At 56.5% G+C, this 19740-nt stretch overlaps 7 protein-coding genes across 7 annotated transcripts; 2 read left to right on the top strand and 5 right to left on the bottom strand.

Moving 5' to 3' along the window:
• Nucleotides 1-1479: 1479 nt before the first annotated feature.
• On the top strand, nucleotides 1480-5852 carry DL89DRAFT_295751 (xanthine dehydrogenase; the record flags this gene model as incomplete). Its single annotated transcript, XM_040890678.1, has 13 exons — nucleotides 1480-1788; nucleotides 1826-1860; nucleotides 1910-3059; nucleotides 3100-3256; nucleotides 3288-3427; nucleotides 3456-3524; nucleotides 3565-3729; nucleotides 3758-4705; nucleotides 4750-4803; nucleotides 4850-4903; nucleotides 4935-5047; nucleotides 5095-5727; nucleotides 5813-5852. 13 exons carry the CDS (start codon nucleotides 1480-1482, stop codon nucleotides 5850-5852), a joined length of 3867 nt encoding a protein of 1288 aa, XP_040740104.1.
• A 2733-nt stretch (nucleotides 5853-8585) lies between these two features.
• Nucleotides 8586-9380, top strand: DL89DRAFT_76058 (uncharacterized protein). The gene has a single exon (XM_040892056.1). It carries the CDS (start codon nucleotides 8644-8646, stop codon nucleotides 9289-9291), a length of 648 nt encoding a protein of 215 aa, XP_040740103.1. The 5' UTR covers nucleotides 8586-8643; the 3' UTR covers nucleotides 9292-9380.
• A 1605-nt stretch (nucleotides 9381-10985) lies between these two features.
• On the bottom strand, nucleotides 10986-11835 carry DL89DRAFT_75906 (uncharacterized protein). The gene has a single exon (XM_040892051.1). The coding sequence runs from the start codon at nucleotides 11702-11704 to the stop codon at nucleotides 11162-11164; it is 543 nt and encodes a 180-aa protein (XP_040740102.1). The 5' UTR covers nucleotides 11705-11835; the 3' UTR covers nucleotides 10986-11161.
• Nucleotides 11836-12789: 954 nt separating this feature from the next.
• DL89DRAFT_270436 (uncharacterized protein) lies at nucleotides 12790-14261 on the bottom strand. Its single transcript, XM_040888704.1, has 6 exons — nucleotides 14144-14261; nucleotides 14026-14103; nucleotides 13883-13997; nucleotides 13649-13860; nucleotides 13313-13550; nucleotides 12790-13205 (listed from the first exon to the last, which is right to left on the bottom strand). The coding sequence occupies exons 1-6, from the start codon at nucleotides 14206-14208 to the stop codon at nucleotides 13032-13034; spliced, it is 882 nt and encodes a 293-aa protein (XP_040740101.1). The 5' UTR covers nucleotides 14209-14261; the 3' UTR covers nucleotides 12790-13031.
• Nucleotides 14201-15225, bottom strand: DL89DRAFT_75947 (uncharacterized protein). The gene has a single exon (XM_040892053.1). It carries the CDS (start codon nucleotides 15111-15113, stop codon nucleotides 14385-14387), a length of 729 nt encoding a protein of 242 aa, XP_040740100.1. The 5' UTR covers nucleotides 15114-15225; the 3' UTR covers nucleotides 14201-14384.
• Nucleotides 15226-16861, bottom strand: DL89DRAFT_75946 (uncharacterized protein). The gene has a single exon (XM_040892052.1). The coding sequence runs from the start codon at nucleotides 16455-16457 to the stop codon at nucleotides 15339-15341; it is 1119 nt and encodes a 372-aa protein (XP_040740099.1). The 5' UTR covers nucleotides 16458-16861; the 3' UTR covers nucleotides 15226-15338.
• On the bottom strand, nucleotides 16862-19544 carry DL89DRAFT_75966 (Pkinase-domain-containing protein). Its single transcript, XM_040892054.1, has 2 exons — nucleotides 19075-19544; nucleotides 16862-18570 (listed from the first exon to the last, which is right to left on the bottom strand). Exons 1-2 carry the CDS (start codon nucleotides 19322-19324, stop codon nucleotides 17267-17269), a joined length of 1554 nt encoding a protein of 517 aa, XP_040740098.1. The 5' UTR covers nucleotides 19325-19544; the 3' UTR covers nucleotides 16862-17266.
• Between the last annotated feature and the right edge of the window lie 196 nt (nucleotides 19545-19740).

Here is a 19740-nt window from a genome sequence, read left to right as displayed (position 1 = left end):
ACTCATATTTTTATTAGAAACACTGTCTGCAGCATACACACCTATACTAGGTGATTCCTTGATGGCTTAGGAAGCTACAGTCATCCGCATCCATTTTGAGACGAATTGCTATGTCTCAAGTACGATACACTTGGATAGACAGCCTCGTGCTGCTGTCTGTAACACATTTACTCTCCAAGCACCTTCCCACAACGCATATGGAGCTTATGAAATATGCGCTATGAAAGAACGAATGAGGGGTTGTCAGGTGAAGGGGCGGGTGCCCGTCAAAGTAGTGGCGTTAATCGCCTGGAATAGTATGAATGGCTTTTGTGGCCCAAAGGTCTTGATCCATGGGTTTCCGAAACCCTGCAAATTTGGAACCACACGCTGTCCCCGAGTACACTGCATGCACCCTTAGAAGCAGTGCTATTGCTGGCACTATATGGCTATTTAGCTGGAAATGCAGCGTGGGGTCTGATGAGGCGACAGTTCAAAGAGCAACACAATTTGCATTGTTCATCGATGTATGGGGTGCAGGCAGTCAACTGCAGTGATCAAGGTACCGCATGGGGCAAATGGGATTTACGGTTCAGCTGTGTGTGTAATCGACAATCGCAGGTTGAATGGAAAAGGACATATCCACCCGCGTTTCGCTGGATCAGCAGGCGCAAGAGTTTCACTTTCCAGCACCCACCAAAGACCGGCGTCAGTGCGCAATCTATTCCTGGAAGCCCCTTCAGTGCAGGTTTTTTCATCGGCAACAGATGTAGTTGCTCGAAGCAAAGATTATGCAAGGCAGAGGCTCGGGGAATAAAAGGAATTAGAGACGGGTTGGCTCACCTCTTTATTTCGCCACAGCGGGTAGTGCGACTCTGGCTTTGGCAAAGAGCAATAAAAGCGCGCACAGTCCACTAGGTGAGGGAGACAGGGAGCCAATAAACGGGAAACCGGAGGTGCTGGCTGAGGTTATCAGCGGAAGAAGGGGCGCTTGTTGCGAACAGCCAGGTACATTTGTCGACTATTCGTGGCAGGGTCATCGATAATGAGGCAAAAAAGAGCGGGAGCGGGGACGGGATATGCACGCTGGCACAGTTTAGAAGCGACGGGTGATTTACCAGGCACGGTGATTTCTCCGAGATAGCATGCATAGAGGGCGCGTGACTGCTAAAGGCGCCAGGCGGACGAATAATAGGCGGTGTTTCCCGGCGCACGCTTGTGCAGAAGGCACTAATATTTGCCGCCAGCAGGTTCAGGTCACGTTTTTACTCCCTCATCTAATCTTTCTGTCCTGCTGCTTGCGATGCGGCGCCGAGGCTGGACATAAAAGGGCAGAGGGGCGCCTCGTCCTCAGCAGCACGCATCTCTCTTCCAGCAAAGCAACAGCGGTTTTCGCTATTCTATTTCCCACGCATACCAGCGGATAGCACACTTTTAATTCCACTATTTGTAGTATTCATTTTTCTCTTTCTTTGTATAACCAGTCACCTATTCCAAGATATGTCTACGACCAAGCCGTTTGGAGACTCGCTGCTGTTCTACCTGAACGGCAAGCGCATGGTGGTAGAGAAGCCGGACCTGGACTTCACGCTGCTGTCGTATCTGCGCAGCATCGGACTGACAGGCACAAAGCTGGGGTGCGGTGAGGGCGGGTGCGGGGCGTGCACGGTGATGGTTTCGCGGTATGACCTGGACCAGCAGAGGATCGTACATACGGCAGTGAATGCGTGCCTGTGCCCACTGTATACAGTGGACGGCAAGCACGTGATCACGGTGGAGGGCTTGGGGACAACCAAGAAGCCGCACCCGGTGCAGGAGCGTATCGCGCTGCTCCACTGGCTCGCAGTGCGGGTTCTGCACGCCTGGGTTTGTGATGTCGCTGTACACGCTTCTGCGCAACAACCCATCGCCAACGGAGCACGAGATTGAGGAATGTTTTGACGGCAACCTGTGCCGCTGCACGGGCTACCGGACCGATCCTGGACGCGGCCAAGACTTTCGCTGACCAGGCGTGGAAGCGCGGCGCAGCCGTGCAGAACAGCGACGGCACGGTCACGGCAGTGGAGGGAGATAAGGCTGGCGGCTGCGGCATCGAGGGCTGCTGCCGGCTGCAGAAAAAGCCGGTGACAGATAGTCCTGAGGCCGGACAGGCAGACAAGTTTGAGCTGCCAGACCCCACCAACCCGCACATGCAACAACCGCCGGTGACCCGCTCCGGATGCTGTGGCGGAGCCGGTGCTGACGGCGGGTGCTGCAAGACAGGTAAGCGCGCAGACAGCGCGGTTGCTGGCGTTGATGGATCGAACGAGGCGGAGAACGAGAAGGCGGCGGTGATTGCCAAATTCCAGACGTACGACCCGACGCAAGATCTGATTTTCCCGCCGTTCCTGGTGCGCTACGCCAAGGGCGAGACCAAGGAGGACGAGCCGCAGCTGCGCGCGCTGGCAATCGCCAGCAGCGACAGCACGGCGTGGTGCCAGCGGTTCTACCGGCCGCTGACGCTGGCGCAGCTGCTGGAGATCCGGCAGGAGCACCCCGACAGCAAGCTGGTGGCAGGAAACAGTGAGGTGGGGGTGGAGATCAAGCTGAAGCGGGCCAAGTTCCCGGTGCAGGTGTATGTGAACGACATTGCTGAGCTGCGGCAGGTCACGTGCATGGACACCGGAGTGCAGTTCGGAGCCAACCTGACGCTGGCACGGTTCGAGGTGCTGCTGGATGCGCTGGTGGCAGAGCACGGCTCGATCAAGTCGCAGAACTTTGCGGCGCTGCGCGAGAACCTGCGGTACTTTGCCGGCAACCAGATCCGCAACGTGGCGACGATCGCTGGTAACATTGCGACGGCATCGCCAATCTCGGACCTGAACCCGGTGTTCATGGCGGCCGGTGCGGTGGTGACGCTGGTGTCGGCTGAGGGCCAGCGGCAGGTGCCGCTGTCGGAGTTCTTCCTGGGTTACCGCCGCACGGCGATGCGCGCCAGCGAGGTTCTGCTGAATGTGTTTGTGCCGTTTTCGCAGGAGGGCGAGATCACGCGTGCGTTCAAGCAGGCCAAGCGCAAGGACGACGATCATTGCAATTGTCACGTGTGGTCTGCGTGTGCGTGTCGACCCGGCCACCGGCAAGGTTGCTGATGCAGCGTTTGCGTATGGCGGTATGGCGCCAACCACAGTGCTGGCCAAGGGAGCGATGGCAGCGGCAGTGGGCGGCACGTGGGGCGAGCGCGCGGTGCTGGATCGGATCCTGCAGGCGTGCCAGGCCGAAATGCGTCTGGACTACACCAGTGCCAGGTGGCATGGCCGAGTACCGCGTAGCGCTGACGACCAGCTTCCTGTTCAAGTTCTGGGCGATCGCATGCGCAGCTCTCCAGATCAACACCAAGGAGGCGGCGTTTGCGCACGAGATGGAGGACAGTGAGCGCGAGATGTGCAAGGGCCAGCAGGAGTATGCTACGGTAACCGAGCGCTGCGATTGTCGGCAAGGGCGTCACTCACATGTCGGCGCTGAAGCAGGTCACGGGTGAGGCGCGCTACACCGACGACATACCGGCGGTGGACAGGCGAGCTGTACATGGCGCTGGTGATGTCGCAGCGCGCCCACGCAAAGATCCTGTCGATTGATGCGTCACGTGCGCTGGCCATGCCAGGCGTGCACCGCGTGCTGACACACAAGGACGTGCCGGGCTCCAACGTGTGGAACATCTTCCACGACGAGGAGATTCTGCCATCGGAGGAGGTGCACTACATGGGCCAGCCAGTGGCGCTGGTGCTGGCCGACTACGCAGAAGCTGGCGCAGGAGGCCGCGCGCAGCGCTGTGGCTGTTGAGTACGATGACCTGCCGGCAGTGCTGAGCATCCGCGACGCTGTGGCCCAGGACTCGCTGTTCCCCGAGGTGCGCCAGTTGATCAATGGCGACGTTGAGCAAGCGTTCCGCGACGCCGACTTTGTGTTTGAGGGCGAGTCATACTGCGGTGCCCAGGAGCACTTTTATCTGGAGACCTTTGGCTGCATCACGGTGCCCAAGGGCGAGGGCGACGAGTTTGACATCTACTCGTCGACGCAGAACCCGACCGAGTCGCAGCTTGTGGCTGCCGAGGCGCTGGGTGTCCCGGCGAACCGCATCGTGTGCCACACCAAGCGCCTGGGCGGCGGCTTTGGCGGCAAGGAGTCGCGGTCGGTGCTGCTGTCGACCTTCACGACGCTGGGCGCCTACCACACCAACAAGTCGGTGCGCTGCATCCTGGACCGCGACGAGGACATGCAGACCTCGGGCCAACGGCACCCGTTCCTGGGCAAGTGGCGGGTGGGAGTCAACCGCGACGGCAAGCTGGTGGGCCTGCGCGCCCATATCTACTCGAACGGCGGCTTCTCCCACGACCTGTCGATGGGTGTGCTGGAGCGCGCAGTCTCGCATCTGGACAACTGCTACTGGATCCCGAACAACGAGATTGTCGGCCGCGTGTGCAAGACCAACACGCAGTCCAACACTGCCTTCCGCAGCTTCGGCGGCTGCCAGGGCATGATCATCCTCGAGTCCATGCTGTGTGAGGTCGCTGACAAGCTGGCCATGCCCGTCGAGCGCCTGCGCGAAATCAACATGTACAAGGAGGGCCAGCTGACGCCCTTCCGCCAGCCTGTGGTTGACTGGAACGTCCCGCTGATGTGGGAGCAGCTCAAGGCCAAGGCCAGCTACGACGAGCGCCGCCGCGAAGGTCGACGCCTTCAACGCAAAGTCGCGCTACCGCAAGCGCGGTCCTGGCGCTGCTGCCCACCAAGTTCGGCATCTCGTTCGGTGTCAAGTTCCTGAACCAGGGCTACGCGCTGGTGCATGTCTACTTCTGACGGCTCGGTGCTGGTCGCCCACGGCGGCACTGAGATGGGCCAGGGCCTGCACACAAAGATGGCGCAGATTGCTGCCGAGACCCTGGAGGTGCCAGCTGGACCTGGTTTTTATCAGCGAGACTGCCACCAACACCGCCGCCAACACCTCGCCCACTGCCGCCTCGGCCTCGGCCGACCTCAATGGCTTCGCTGTCTACAATGCCTGCAAGGAGCTGGCTGACCGCCTGCGCCCGTACCGCGAGAAATTCGCCTCCTGAGCCGTTCTCCAAGGCTGCCAAGATGGCCTACTTGGATCGCGTCAACCTGTCGGCGACCGGCCACTATGCGACTCCCCGACATTGGCTTCGACTGGGAGAAGAATGAGGGCCAGTTCTTCTTCTACTTTACCCAGGGCGTAGCCGCGGCTGAGGTTGAACTCGACACCCTGACTGGCGCCCACACCACGCGCCGCGTCGACATCCTGATGGATGTCGGCAAGTCGCTCAACAAGGCGCTGGATATCGGCCAGATCGAGGGCGCCTTTGCCCAGGGCCAGGGGTGGTCCACCACCGAGGAGTTCCTGTACTTCCCCTCGAACGGCCGTCTGTTCACCCAGGGTCCCGGCAACTACAAGATCCCGTCCGCCATGGACATCCCGCGCGACTTCCGTGTCTCACTGCTCGAGGGCGTAAAGTACAGCGCCCTGAAGACTATCTTCTCCTCCAAGGGCATTGGTGAGCCCCCGCTGTTCCTCGGCGCATCGGTCTTCTACGCCCTACGCGACGCCGTCAGTGCTGCCCGCAAGCACAGCGATGTCACAGAGACCCTGCATTTGGAGTCGCCGGCCACTGCCGAGGACCTGCGTCTGGCGTGCGAGGACGAGCTTGTGCAGATGGCCAGGATCCCGGCTGCCCAGAAGGAGGGGCGTGTGCCGTTCGCCGATCCGCATCTAAACCCCATCTCTAGGTGTTGCCAATAAACACACTTGTCTTATCATCTGCCCATCTCCTCCACAGAGCGGCCTGCACTCGGGATGCATTGCCGAAATCTCTGCATAAATCGCTGTGTAGTGTGTCCCCGAGTCCACGTCCAAAAGCAGCGGCGTTGTGGCCGCCATTCCAGGGTGTGGTTGCACATCATACATTATATACGCCCAAGGCTGATCTCCTTATCCCGTCGTTGCCCGCAGGAATGGAAATCCAACCTATTTTCTTTGCTCCAAATTTTTTCGCCTCCCTGTCAATTTGTAGCTGTCGTGATGGCTATCTTTTTTCTCGTCTTTTATTTGCCAATGTCATTCCAGTGTAGGTTCAGGGTTGCCTATCGCATCACTCCGCTTTCTTTCTCCCTTTGGGCACGGGAGAAAGCAAATGTTCCTAGTTCCTTGAACAATGAGGTTGTTTCTGCAATGCATGTCAACTGATTTGCACCTGGGTGTACTTTCTACATTGGACAGTGCTGCTTTTTCTCTCTCGCGCACTGTGGGTATCTGAAGCTCTTTTCGAACTCGGGAACCGCCTCCCACACCATCATCCATGTTCGCAATCAGGGCACACCCATGCCAATGGATTCCTTCAGCCCTCAAGCTAAAGTAAAGGGCATAGTGGATGCTGGTTTGTCTGCTACTCTGCACCTACCTGACAACCGGCACTGCATTCCCTTTTGCCTTCCATCCTGGGCATATACGAGCTATCTCTTATTGCCTATTTATCTGCCGACTCCACCGAGCCCAAACAATATGGCACTGGCCACCGTCAACTCACTCCTCCATTTTTCTGCCGTAGCGGCCAGTGTGTAATATATGCACGCGTATAAAGGACTGCGGGATACCCTTGTTCTTTCTTTGCTCCCCTTTCGCCCCTGGATTGGAATGATTGTCTACGCGAACTTAATATATGTACAGGCTTATTGTTGACCAATTCGGGTATGTGGAAAAACAAAACAAAGCAGAGCGAATATTGCGAGTGCTTCATCTTCTGCAGACGCTATTGGGCTGGACATACCAGCATTAGAGACTGTGGTTGGGATGCTAAAGGTCTCTTTTTCTTCCTTTTTAACAGAAAACACCATCCTGCAACACAAGTTGTAGCGTATGTTGACTAATGGAGGATACCGCATGTCCCTGATGGCCTGTTTGGTGGCGGATAGTGCCAACATACGGGATATCCCTGGAGGAGTGTAGTGGCCAGAAAAGGATGTGCAGGTACCTTTTTCCCTTTGCGCATCGCGCAAAAGAGAAAGGACAGGATGTGTAGGTATGCAGATGAGGCTGCCAGTGCAGAACAGGAGCGGTGCATTATTTCTCTTGGGGAAGCAATGTACGATCTGTCGCATGCATCCTGGAGCATAAAACCTTTTCTCTGCTGGAGAAAAAACCGGCCAAAATATATATTTTTTTAGTATAGACAAGAAGTGAAAAGTGCTTTTTTGGTCGCTGTGCGCCAAGGACCCTTGTGGAAAACAAAAAACACTGGAACAATGCAGTGCGTCCCCACCCAATAGCAGGGCGTTTTCTGCTTTGAACATGGCCTCGCGCTATGACTTTTTTTGATGGGATCAGAGCCCAAGTGCAATAGGCCCATACACGCACGCTGCCTTGTGCGCCAGGTAGTCAGAGAAGAAGTTCCACTCGGCTCCACACTTCTCACAGACGTGCCCGGTCGTCTGGCAGCGCATCGGATTAGTGGACGACGTGTTTGCCATTATGACAGCAGTGTATGCCTATGTACAGCTTGCAGAGATAAAAAGGTGGGTAGGCGAGGCAGCAAAAAAGAAAGAGCAGTTGCGTCTTGTTGGGTCGCTACAGGAGAAGGGAAGAAAAATCGTGTTGTGAGAAAGAAATTAAAGAAATTCAGAATGCTCCCCTCGGTTGGGAATCGCATTGGGATTTTATACCTGCCTCGCCAGCGAGCAGGGGGAGGGGCTCGTTCCCCCGGCCTACCATCCTGCATGCCTCTTAAAAATTCTCCTTTTGGACGGGTTGTACTTTTCCATACATACGTCAAGGGCTCTCAAAGCATGCATTTTGCAATCTTGGGATATTCTCCGAGTGACGTAGAGTCAAACATAGTGGCCATTCATGGCCGGAACTAGCCGCATTTCCCGACCCTCTTTCTATAAACAGGCACACCAGGAGCTACCTGCTACAATAGACAGCTTTGCTACAGAGGCATCGAGTAAGGAAAAATAAATAGCACTCGGGAAAGCCTGACGATCTGCCCGTTCCCACTCACTAGCCACAGAGGTATCTGTCCGGCAGTGGAGAGGCAGGAGGCAGATCAGGTCCCATCTCGCTGCCTGCATGTGGACACATCCCTCTCTTCAGAAAAAGCCCACTACAAGCGGCCATCACTAGAAAGGGGATGTGCGAGCACCATGGCGTCCTTCGCCTAAAATTGACGCATGTTTGCTACCAGCACATCTTACCTCTGGGATTTGTTTTTCCTTTTTGTGGCAAAATGTACCAGCTATTTGTTGTGTAGTTTTCGGTTGCTCCCCACATTCCCATGGATGTGGACACAAAGAAGGCATTTTGCTGGCTCCACTCCCAAACAGTACGTTGCCAGCATGCAACCGACGATCTCTCCTCCAGCCTGCGCACATACGCACTGGTGCGAAAATATTGGGGGAGAGGAAAGAAGCCAAAAGTACATCTCACCATGTCACAAGATGATGTTCCACTACACAAATCATTGCATACACACACTAGTGTGGCAACACCTGATCTTGGCACAACAACAACCCACATGCCAATCACCATATGCGTGTGGTTTTATATTGAAGGTAAAGGAGAAAAAGCGACGCCGGCCTCGGATGCAGAAATAGAGGGTTGGTCTCCCGCCGCTAAAAATGGACGAACCATATAGCCCGCAGTACGTGGAGCTTTCATACCAGCACTGGCTGGCCCCCTTTCTCGTTGCACAGCGCCGCAGAACGATCCGCTTGCTTCCTCCAGAGAGAAAGAACAGCATTTGGTGCATGTGGAGGGGAGGAAGTGAGAAACGAAAAACACATGTTTTGATGGCGCGATTATTTATAGACATTGATCACAGCCAATGGGGACGAAAATCCACCTCTGGCCAGCTGTTTTCGCTTCATATATACCACTCAGAACATAGCTGGAAATACCGCGCAAGGGTTGCAAGTGGACTGTGCGCGGCTTGTATCTGCACATCACACCAGGGATCGGCAACTGTCTACTGCCCTTCAAAACTAAACCGTGTAGCGCAGAGACTCCGCCGCTTCCAATGGCCTTTTGGGAATGCATGTGCGGGTCTTTTACGCCTTTGGCACCCCTCCACTCGCAATCGCCGGTCAATCGCGTTGCGTTTGTTGCATTGGCAAGGGGAGATGGCTGAGTTGTGCTGGCGTATCAAATCACCCCGATTTGCAGATTACCTTGGTGCCGTGGGCTCGGGAACTTGTCAAACCCAGGGGTGCATGTTTGCGTACACGATGTCAGGCCCACTCCCCTCCTCTTCCCCGTCCCCAGAATGAGGGAGCAGACGCCGCTAGATTAGGGTGCTGCATCCGGCCCTAACAGGTACGCCAGGGGCTATTGGCTGTGGTGATGGCAGGGGCCCACCAGTCAAGCGAGGTGTCAGATGCTGCCATTGCATATGCTTCGCATCCCTACTTTTTGTTGACTACTTTTGGCTAGACCTGCGTTGCACAGCATCATCGATGGAGGTAGTGCCATTTGAAGCTGGTTCCATTTTGCACCATTGGTGTGTGTTTTTGTCGAGTGCGGCAAGTCTGGTGACATATGCAATTGTCTACCTGCCTAGCTCACTGGCGGTCGAGAGATAGCAATTCTACCACCTGTTTTTTTCGTCCAACCTTGGTTCAATAGTGATTGGCAGGCTGATGCCGCAGGCTATCTCGGTGTGGGACTCTGGTGTGCGTGCTGTGAAGGAAGCGTCGGCCGGTATGTTATCCGGCTCAGCGGCCGTTAATCACTTCGTTTTTCGCACCAAAACATGCAGCGCTCCATGTACCATGCGGCAGCCCAGAAGGGTGCAGTTTCCCTCTGCCCAAAAAACATGCGGATACTCTGCAGTCTGTGCCAGATGCACCGAAAATCGCTGAATGGGGAATGCTGGCAGGAGTGTGTAAAGTATACAGCATCTATAGGTTTTTTTTTACCTTCACCAACCGAGAATAATATCATTTGTTGTCTACGAGCGCAAGGACAGGCGCAAGATCGGCATTAGAAATCCTCTTGTGCTTTTCTCCACCCAACCGCAGGCAAGCACTGTAGGGCAGCAGCAGCCTCCTTCCTCATTGATGCACACACGTGGACGCCAACAGGGTGTGCCTGGCGTGTAATAATGACCGAGACACTACGAAAAACCACGCTTGGCCTGGCGATACCTGACGCATGTAATGCGTAGGCGCTCACAGTCCGCACTATTGCACACTGCATCCTGCAGATTTCCCTCGTCCACATGAATGCGCCTTCGTTCCGTCCGCATTACACATGGTGACCACACTACATGAGGCAGACCAAGTGCATGCTTGGACTATTCACGGGGTACCAGTCACATGCCAGTGAAGGACGAGCAGGCCACAATGGGACGCAGGTTCGGGGCATGCTCATCGTAATAGCAGGAGATGCGTGCATGATGCAGTAGCTTTTCTGGCACCTATATGTAAGCAAGACATTGTGGCAGGCATGCCAATGAAGTACCCTCAAGATAGACGCAAGCATAGATATGCAGAGTGGCCAAATGAAGGTAAAAAGTTCAAGGCCTTTGCTGCCGCCAGGTTACTCCTCATACAAAAGTGGCATGCTACATGGGCTCTATGGTAGGGCTCTGAGACAGCCGCCAACTATAACATTGCAACACTGCAACAAAGGCTTGCTGGGAGAAGTAGCAGCAGGAGCTGTGAGGACAGGGTGCCGGGAAAAGAAGGGGATCGCCTCAGTTTGTCATGCATGTTTTATATCTGCAAATGCAAAAAAATTTCTTGGCTAGCAGCAGCGGCATTGCGGAAGATGGTGGTTTTGCCTCATGCGCCATCTGTTACCTGAACATCCCCCACATCGCCTAGCCATATGGCCGGCTGACGAAACCACTCTTGTGCACGCGCTATTCGCCTTTAAAAGCAAAAAAGCGTGCACTCGGCCAGCGCGTGGTTGCCGCAAATCGGATCCTCGCACCCACTTCCCTCCCCACCGAGTCCTGCACCTTAACCAATCCGGCCGCGCCCCCAGCCTCCGCCAACAACGACTGCTGCAGAAAATGGGATTGTGCGCTTGCGTAGCAAGACGCATACCGAGGCAAGATGGCGGGAATTGGTGGCATTTGCGAATCGGGACACGTATTATTAGCACTCTACCCGCTCCAGGGAACTACTGGGTGGGCTACCCAAAAACGGGCCAGCAATGCGCGGGGCCTGGAATCCGAGACCAGGGCAACAGTGCTGCGAGGAAAAGGACCCAGCACTCTGTCATTCCCTCATTAAGCCCGGAAACCGAATGAGAGCGAAAGAGATACAGCACGGGCTGAGGGTGGAAATCTTCGCATTCCGTATTATTTTGCCCCACTACGCCATTGGGAGCGCTGAGAAAAAGCAGGCCATGGGCACTCCCAGGCTGCACATCCCATCGATTTTTCGTCGTAGAAGAGAGATGTTTGGGCAAGCCAAAAACGACGCATGAGGCACCATCACCTCTAAATTGCCTCTCGTCTGCGATGGGGCTGTGGAGGAGGGGCGGGCATGCAACCCGCCGCCCGTACCCTACTCCTGTGGAGGAAGCACAGCCTTCTATTTTAGGATGCCTTGAGGACTTCGCGGTTTTTCCTTTTTGCATAAAGAGTTGTGGTGCTTGCCGACGTGCAGCCCAGGGGGTGGAAGCGTTGGGCGAATCGAATGGTGCTCGATAAGTAGCGCGAGCCTGTCGCATCTGGAGCGAGCAAGACTAATAAAGCCGGGGCGCAGGAGCTTGGCGGCATGGGCAGCGTCCTTTCCTCCTTTCTTCCTCTGGACTCAGCACCAACTCTTTTTGCGCCAGCTCTTTTTATTTCGTCACCCCTGCTCTAATCCTCCATATTGCCCTGGGGGTGCTCTTTCGTCTTTGCTGGCCGTCCGTCGACATACGCATATGGCGCTGATGACAACCTACTCGCGGCGGTACATGGGCCTGCCGCCGCCATTCACAATACGGGTTAGAAAGGGCGCGTGGACATGTCCAAACTGCGATTTCTCGACAAAAGACGAATCCGAGTACCTGGCACACGTTGGCGCCTGCAGCGGCCTTTAAAAGCAACCATCAGCAGACTGCGGTTTGTAATTCCACAAGACAGCTGCTGCCAACGAGAAAAAGGAGCGCATATGTGTGGTCTGTACAGTTTACCCGAGCTCACATACACATACACATACACACACATACGCACGCACGCACCAGATCCGTGGCAGCGGGACTTATGGCAGCAGACAAATACTGCTCGCGTGCACCATACATTGCCGCTTCGCTTCACCACACTAGAGGGCGGAGTTGGAATCTGTCTCCGCACCGTCGAGCGAAATAGGGGCGTGTGGGGACAGGCATATCCCTCCATGCCGGAATCGTGACGACGAGGTTCTGCAAATGGGGGTCCTGGACTTTTATTTGTGTCCTAAGGCAATGGCCAACCAGGCGTCGGCGCAAGAGTCGGCTTGATGCTTTTGGGAATCGGTAATTACCGATGCATTCGCAGACGCAGGACGTGCATTGCGCTCAGTAAACGCACTCCGGTTGGCATCGGGGGCAGGGCCATTGTGTCCAGGGACAGAATGGCGTGCATTTTTCGGCGTTTGGCTACATCGGATGATCCTTGTCACAAATGGATGCCCAGGTTTGGGTGCTGGGGCTGTAGCAGAGTGCCATGCCCTGTCCCAAGATCCTCCCCACATGCATCACCCTACCCAAAAAAAAAAAAGCAATCTGCTGCGCTGGTGACGAGTTGCGCTCACCCTATGTGCGTATTTCTGTATTCATTAAGTATCATTTATTTCAGTACATTGTAATTATCCCTGTTCAGCCCAGCCTTTTCCATCGCTGCACCAGCATATGGCGCCAGTCAGCTCTGTGGAATTGGCTCATTGCTAAGGCGATATGAGTTCGGGACTGATTGTATTTAGCACCACACAGAGTGCAGAGGCAGATGGGCCGTAGCAAGCTAGTACCAGATGCATTGGGATAAGAAAAAATGTTGATAAAAGTAGGAAAGAGGAAGCAGGGCCGGCTGATCTCACTTTAATGCAGACGGGATTAGAACCTGGTGCTGCTGGTACGTGCTGCTGCCGGTAGCTGCGGAGGCCACCGGACCACGCGTCTTCGAGCCGTTTGCAACCAGGCTGTTGATTGCCGCGGCCGTGTACGCTGCAGCAGCCGTCAACGCTGTCAACATTCTTCTTGCGAGCAGCTGGAGCGGGGATCGTGCCTTTCGCTGTCTTGCGCACCTGCTTCGGCCTGCTGATGCTGCTGCTGCTGCTGCCAGCGAGAGCCGGGGATCGCAGCCAGGCCACCGACGTTGTTGAAGGCGTCGGTCTTGAGCAGCATAAAGTCGTTGTCAAAGCAGTCAAAGATCTGGCTGCCAAAGTTGTACTCGTACTGGGTCTGCCGCACCTGTGTGTTCTTGTTAATGATCCGCCGCGCAACGGACTGGCGTGAATACGACTCGCCGCTGCCAGTAAAGTCAAACGACGTGTTGCTCGTGCTGTCATTATAGCCATGGTTGATGTAGTCGATCAGGTACGACGGCGAGTTGCTGTTTGCAGTGGTCTGCGATCCATAGTCGGTCGACGGCTGCTCCTTGCGCGCCTGCAGGGCCGACGCCAGGTCTCGCTCGATGGTTTGCGCAGCGACTCGGGTGTCAGCAGCGACATGCCAAAGTCAAAGTCCAGCCGCGGCGGCGCTGCAGCTTTGCCAATGTTCACCGCTGACTTTGATGTCTTCAGTGTACGCGGCTGCCTGGGCTGACCGACAGGAGTCTGCTCGCCACCACCGCGCAGGGTCTGCAGGCTAGCCTGCGCTGCTTCTGACAGTCGTCTGGGCTGCGATCCGCCCACCGGCGGTAGCTGTGGCTGGCAGCTGCGGCACAGGCGGATAGGGCTGCTCAGCGGACTGCTGTTGGTAATGGCCTTGGCTGCTGTGGCTGTTGTTGCCACGGCTGCTAAAGGCATGGCGTACCTTGGAAAAGAACCGGTGGCCAGAGCTGTCTCCACCCGACCCATCGCGGCGACCTATGCCGACCACGCACACCGCTGCTGCGGTCGGCAATGGCGACAGAGGCAGCGGGGCTTTCCGATGGTGCCGACGGCCTGGGCCAGTGTGCCAACAGCCGCGCGGTCAACAATCGACTGGCGGAACAGCATGCCAGCATCAAATGTGACATCAGCAAACCTGTCGAAATCAGCCATCAGCATGTCGCTGACCTCGCTTGAGCGCCTGCTCGCCATGTGCGCCGCTGTTACCCCGGGCCTCGTATGTCATGCCATATGGCGACACTGGCTTCCCTGTTCGGGTCCCCGGGTGCTGCGTGGCCGCTGCTGGGCAGCTATCGGTTTGCCAGAGGAGGCCGCCAGATCCGAAGCCGGGCCCATCATCTCGTCCAGCGCCAGCACAGCGCCAACATCATCCAGCGACTCGCGGCGCTGCATCCCGCTGCCGGTCGGGTAATACCGCGATGTGATTGCAGAGCGCACACTGTTCTGGGCAATTTCGGCCTCGCGTGCACGGCGTACCGCCATCGCCTGCACAAACGGTGGTTTGCTGCACTTTTTCTGGCCCGCAGCGTCCACCGATTGCTGGTCGTCCCTGATAGACGACGCAATGCTGTTGGCGACAGACTGCCGTGACCTGGCCGTAGTATGCGTTGAGGACGCCGTGGATTTGCCCTGAGGGCCCCCGCTTGTGGTTGCTCTTCAAGATCAGAAAGTCGCGCATCGGCATTGCCGACCGCACTTCGCAGCCAGCACTGCGCCGCTTGCGCGCTACGGGATGTGAGTGCAGAGGCAACCAGACCGTCCTTGACCTCACCGCTAGTGCGATTGACGCCGCGCTCGCCGATCCGCTGGCGCAGCTTGTGAGTGTTTGACAGCCACTCCTGCTTAGCGCTAGCCAGGCTGCTGCTGCTGCTGCTACCAGAGTACAGGCCGTGCGCGTGAAGACCGCCCGAAACTCCCAAGCTCAGCAGCGAGAGGGATGTCTTCTGAGGGGTTAGGCGAATTCCGCTGCTTGTGTTGCTCGCTGCGAAGAGACACCGAGCTGCGCGTGTCCTTGGCTGGCACGGCGGGCGGACTAGGCTCGGAGGCAACAGAGCCAGTGCCATCCAGGCGTATATCGAAGCTCAGGTCGATCGACAGACCGTTGCTGAGAGGCATCGGCAGCACAGACCGTGAAAGAGTCACATCCTCCAGTTTGGGCGGTGACACCAACAGCTGAGGTGGCTGCGGAACGCTGTTACGCTTGCTCCTGCGCTCGCCCTTTCCACGACGATTGGGCTTTTGGTCGTCATCGTCGTTGTTGAGGTCCTTGTTGGATCGCTTCTTCAAGCTCAGCGCACGTTTGATTCAGTGGGCTTCCCATGCTGCTCTTGCGCCGTAGCCCCTGCATAAACCTCTCCTTGGGCGGCACCGGCGGCGGCGTCGGTTTGTGCTCCTGGAATCTCTGGTGCACTCTTCGCCGGCACATCTGCAGCAGACGGTTCCTGGACGGATATTCTCCTGGTTTGGATCCACGCAGCTTGAGCTTGCGCGGAGAAGGCATCGCTATCTTGAATTTGCCACTCGACGACTTGCTCGAGCCTAGGCTGCCAGTGGGCGACATGGCCAGGGCCACGGGGGAGCCCTGCGAACGGATCCGTGGGCTGGGTTGGCAGAGACGTGACCACAGCGGGCGGCAGTAGCACAGGCAGAGTGGACGATGTCCTTTGCGGCACAGGCGGTCTGGCCGACGTTTGGTTGATCTTGACTAGCCTCGGTATGACACGTGTCTGCGAGACCGAAGAGCTGACAAACTCCAGAATCCCGGACGACCGCTCGCCAACGCTGCCGATAGCTGCCATTATCATCCGGCATTGCAGGCGGCGGCAGGGCAGCTGTCCGTCATCATCAGCCATCTTCCCCGATGAGGAAGCGCTGGCCTGCTGAATCGCTGAACCTTCGCCTGCCGCCTGTCTCTTCTCATTCAGACCCAGGGCAGCACTGGTGCGTTTGAGCTCCTCGTGTGCCAGCTGGCTCAGCAACGACTGCTCGCCAATAATTGCCTGGTTAGACACCCAGTTGCTGTAGGCCGATGACCGCTGCGACGCCTCTGCTTCAGCCGCATCTATGCTGCCTCTTGCCATCGATGAAGCAGTCTGGCTCAAATGCTCGCGGCTGCTCGCCGGCGGTGACACATCCATCGCTTGGGTGTTGAGACTCTCGATGCTGCTCAGCGACGACATGGTGTGCGACCGCATGCGCGCTGCGCTTGAGCGTCTACCGGCCATGGCGCTGCTCACAGGCACCTGTGCCGGATGCTGCTGCTCGCTGGACCAGTAGCTGTCGGATGACTCGCGGTGATAAATATCCTCAGACATGCGGCGGTCCGATAGGGAGAAGCTGAGCTGGTTGGACTGCGGGCTGGCGTTATCATCAAACAGAAAGTCCTCGATGTCGTCGCTGTCGCCCATCGACACGTCGCTGGTCGGGCCTGTCGGCCAGAGACACGCGCGGGTTGAATGTTGCGCTGATCCTGCTTCGTCCGCATGACAGCCTCGTCAATCTCCTCGTCGCCAAAGCTCTGGCTGTTGATGTTGGACCGAGGCACCATCCGCGGCGCCGGCACGCTGGTCGACACAGGCGTCGAAACACGCATCAGCGGTACAATGCAGTCGGCCACAGACGCTGCACTCTCGACCTTGGCCGACCGCTTGCGCATCACCTGCTGGATCTCGTCAGCGTAGTCATCGTCCTGACTCGGTTGGTCTGAGCGCACCAGATCCGACAGGTCAGGCGCGCGGGTCGAATCATCGGCTCCTTCTGGAATCTGCGCGTAATGCTGACCTCGACCGACGGCCGCGATGACGCTAGCCGCAGGGGTCTCTGGCTTGGCGCCTGGTGCGCTGACAGCTGTTGGTGTTGCTGATGACGGCTGCTGCTCATTCGCCTAGAGTCCGGCTCAACGAATTGAGAATGGCCTGGTGGTGCTCCTGCTCCTTGGCAAACATCTGCATCGGCGTAAAACTGACCCGCCCGTCATTCACTGCTGGCTGATGGCTTTTGAACGCTGGTAGGTCCGCGCATGGCGAATCAGGGACGGTTCGCGTTGTGGGCGAGTCAAGAACGTTTGGCGAATGGGACGGCAGCAGCACTGGCTGGTACATGGCGAGAGCCGCCAGCCGGCGACGCCCGCACAGGGTCTGGCATCGCGCTAGCAGCAGACGATACCACTGTGCTAGGTTTGCTGGCTTCTGTGGGCACGGCCGGTAGTGTCTTTTTCTTAAACGGCGGAATGACCATGCTCTGCACCACACGAGCCGACAATTGCTTGGAAGGTGATGGCTTCTGTGTCTGTTTCTGCTGTTGGTGCTGGTGTTGCTGCTGCTGGCCAAGCGAGTGATCGAGCATATGCGAAACCAGCTGCAGAGCGTCGGATAGCAGTCGGTCTGTCGTTGGGATTAAGCACCAGGATGAAATCAACGAGCTGGACCAGGTAATCTGGCACATCGGGCATCACTGAGGGCATAGGCTTGCGGTTACTCGGAATAAACGCAATGCCGAGCTTGCGGGCATGCACAGCGCCCTCGTACCATGAGCCGGTAGCCGATGAGCTCGGGTCCTGTGCTTTGCTATCCTCGTCTGTCGGTGCCGGCACAGAGATCTTGGGCGTACCGAGAACCTCGAAGATCCGCCGCAGCTGGTCAATCTGGTTGCTGCCAGGGAACAGTGGCCGTAGCATCGCCAGCTCAGCGACAATGGTGCCCACAGCCCACACGTCGATAGGCGTCGAGTAGTTATTGCAGTTCAGCAGCACCTCGGGCGCGCGATACCACCGTGTGCTGATGTAGTCGGTCAGCGGGCGCGAAAAGTCCATGTCATGCACGAGTCCAAAGTCAGCAATCTTGGCCTCAACCACAATCGTCGAACTGCCGCCAGGACCCGATGCAGGCGTGATACGCCGGCGAATCAGCACGTTCTCGGGCTTGATGTCGCGGTGGAACAGATCGTTCTCGTGAATAAACGCCAGCCCATTGAGCACCTGGTATGTGATGTCCAGGATGACTGTCTCGGGCAGCTTCCGGCCCTTGCGCGAGTTGACCAGCTCGTTGAGGTCGCAGTCCATGCACTCAAAGACCAGGAATGACCGGTAGTCTTCGCGGAACACGTCCAGCAGCTGGATGATGTTGTCGTGGTCAAGCTTTTTCAGCGCGCCAATTTCGGCCTGCGCTGCCGTGTCCTTCCACCGCCGCTTCTTCATCTTCTTAATTGCCACCTTTTCGCCGGTTTCCATGTTGAGCGCCAGAATCACTGAGCTGAACGCCCCTTCGCCAATGTGCTTGATTGCCTTGTATTTGCTCTCCATCATCAGAGATGATGCTTTGTTGCTGTGTTTCTGCGGAACGATATGCAAGAGTTGCTGCAGGAGTCGTCGCTGCGGCTGTTTGCTATGCAGTAGGGGTGCGCTGTTTTCTGTTGTTGTGGTGGATGAAAATGTGGTTGTTGATGCTGTTGGTCCAGCCGCACAGCAACTGCTTCGGAAAGTGTCGTGTAAAAAGTCTGCGCTGAGCGACCTCCGTGTCGAGCCTATAGCTGTCAGGTATGTGCTGCGGCGGTTAGTTTGAGGCATAGGCAGCAGTATTGGACTGAAAATCAAGTACGGAGGCGGAAGGGAAAGAGCAAAGGAAAAAAGCGTGCGAGGGAGCGGACACATCATGGCGCTTTCTAAAAATACAGCAGGCCAGGCAACCAGAAAGAGCCTGCCTGAAGACCAAAACTGAATAAACAATCGGCAGGTATTTAGCCAACAATAGGAAGCACCGAGCGGTGTATCAGGGTGGGTTCACCAGCCGGCTCCTCGTCCTCCCCCTGCTTGTGTCCGTGCTGCCCGTGCCGCGTCTCTCCACACGGCGGCCAGAACTGCTGCTGCCATTCACATCATTGTCATCAACAATGCTGCACGAAGGGGCGGTATAGAAATTTCGCCTTGTCGCGAAAAAAGCGACACGCAAAATAATCGAGGATAACAATTAGGCGATAGCGCCAGGCCATTTTGCCAGTATGCCGCAAGGGGTGGGATTTGATATTTACAATATGAGGCTCCTGCGACCGCTGATATGAGGTGTGGGATGGAAGGGAGGGAGACAAGAGCGCTGTGCGAGATATACAAATAATACAAGAGTGGGAAAAAGGTGCAAGGACGCGGAACCAAGATGCGAGTGGTTTGTTGTTTTCCTTCTGCAAAGCGAGCAGCTGGGCTCTCTTCCCCCACCCAATGCACGACGCACGCCGATCCTGTCGTATGTGCCTCGAAATCACAACAAGAGCAGAAAAATCGCATCAGAAAGCTGGGCGTCACTGCTCGCAGCCAAAAAAAACAGCGCGCAGGCAGGATTTTTCATAATAAACGTCGGCATGGGCGGTAAGAAAATGCACTCTCTTTCGCCCAGAACGCGGGCCGATCCAGACAGCCGCATTGCTCTCCAAAAGACAAAAACCCACCCACGCCCAGTCGCGCACATACATCAACCACGCATATTGCCCCAGCAGGGAAGGCGCATTGCTGAAAGCAAGAAGCTTGCAAATCCCGACCGCGGGCCACCGTGTTTTGCTGAAACGAAGAAAAAGCGACGTAATGCTCCCTTTTAGGGAGACCATCAATCAGACGGTCCGGGGAGGAGAGGGCGAGATGGGCTGGCACAAAAACAACAGGGAAATAGCGAAATCCCTGTGTACACAAACAGCGTCTGCCCTTGA

This window comes from Linderina pennispora (genome assembly GCF_002104995.1).
Source record: "Linderina pennispora strain ATCC 12442 chromosome Unknown DL89scaffold_18, whole genome shotgun sequence".
Taxonomy (NCBI): domain Eukaryota; kingdom Fungi; phylum Kickxellomycota; class Kickxellomycetes; order Kickxellales; family Kickxellaceae; genus Linderina; species Linderina pennispora.
This window is presented reverse-complemented; position numbering and strand designations above follow the sequence as displayed.

What these genes read in the sequence shown, in the direction of transcription:
- DL89DRAFT_76058 (XM_040892056.1), top strand. Translation starts at nt 8,644, where the DNA reads ATGGACGAACCATATAGCCCGCAGTACGTGGAGCTTTCATACCAGCAC.
- DL89DRAFT_270436 (XM_040888704.1), bottom strand. Translation starts at nt 14,208, where the DNA reads ATGCTGATGGCTGATTTCGACAGGTTTGCTGATGTCACATTTGATGCT. An exon ending in GCTGGCATGCTGTTCCGCCA is followed by an intron (nt 14,104 to 14,143) that starts GTCGATTGTTGA and finishes ACACTGGCCCAG; the next exon opens with GCCGTCGGCACCATCGGAAA. An exon ending in ATGTCGCTGCTGACACCCGA is followed by an intron (nt 13,551 to 13,648) that starts GTCGCTGCGCAA and finishes CACTGCAAACAG; the next exon opens with CAACTCGCCGTCGTACCTGA.
- DL89DRAFT_75906 (XM_040892051.1), bottom strand. Translation starts at nt 11,704, where the DNA reads ATGCGACAGGCTCGCGCTACTTATCGAGCACCATTCGATTCGCCCAAC.
- DL89DRAFT_75947 (XM_040892053.1), bottom strand. Translation starts at nt 15,113, where the DNA reads ATGGCACTGGCTCTGTTGCCTCCGAGCCTAGTCCGCCCGCCGTGCCAG.
- DL89DRAFT_75966 (XM_040892054.1), bottom strand. Translation starts at nt 19,324, where the DNA reads ATGCGATTTTTCTGCTCTTGTTGTGATTTCGAGGCACATACGACAGGA. An exon ending in GGTCGCAGGAGCCTCATATT is followed by an intron (nt 18,571 to 19,074) that starts GTAAATATCAAA and finishes TGACAGCTATAG; the next exon opens with GCTCGACACGGAGGTCGCTC.
- DL89DRAFT_75946 (XM_040892052.1), bottom strand. Translation starts at nt 16,457, where the DNA reads ATGGGCGACAGCGACGACATCGAGGACTTTCTGTTTGATGATAACGCC.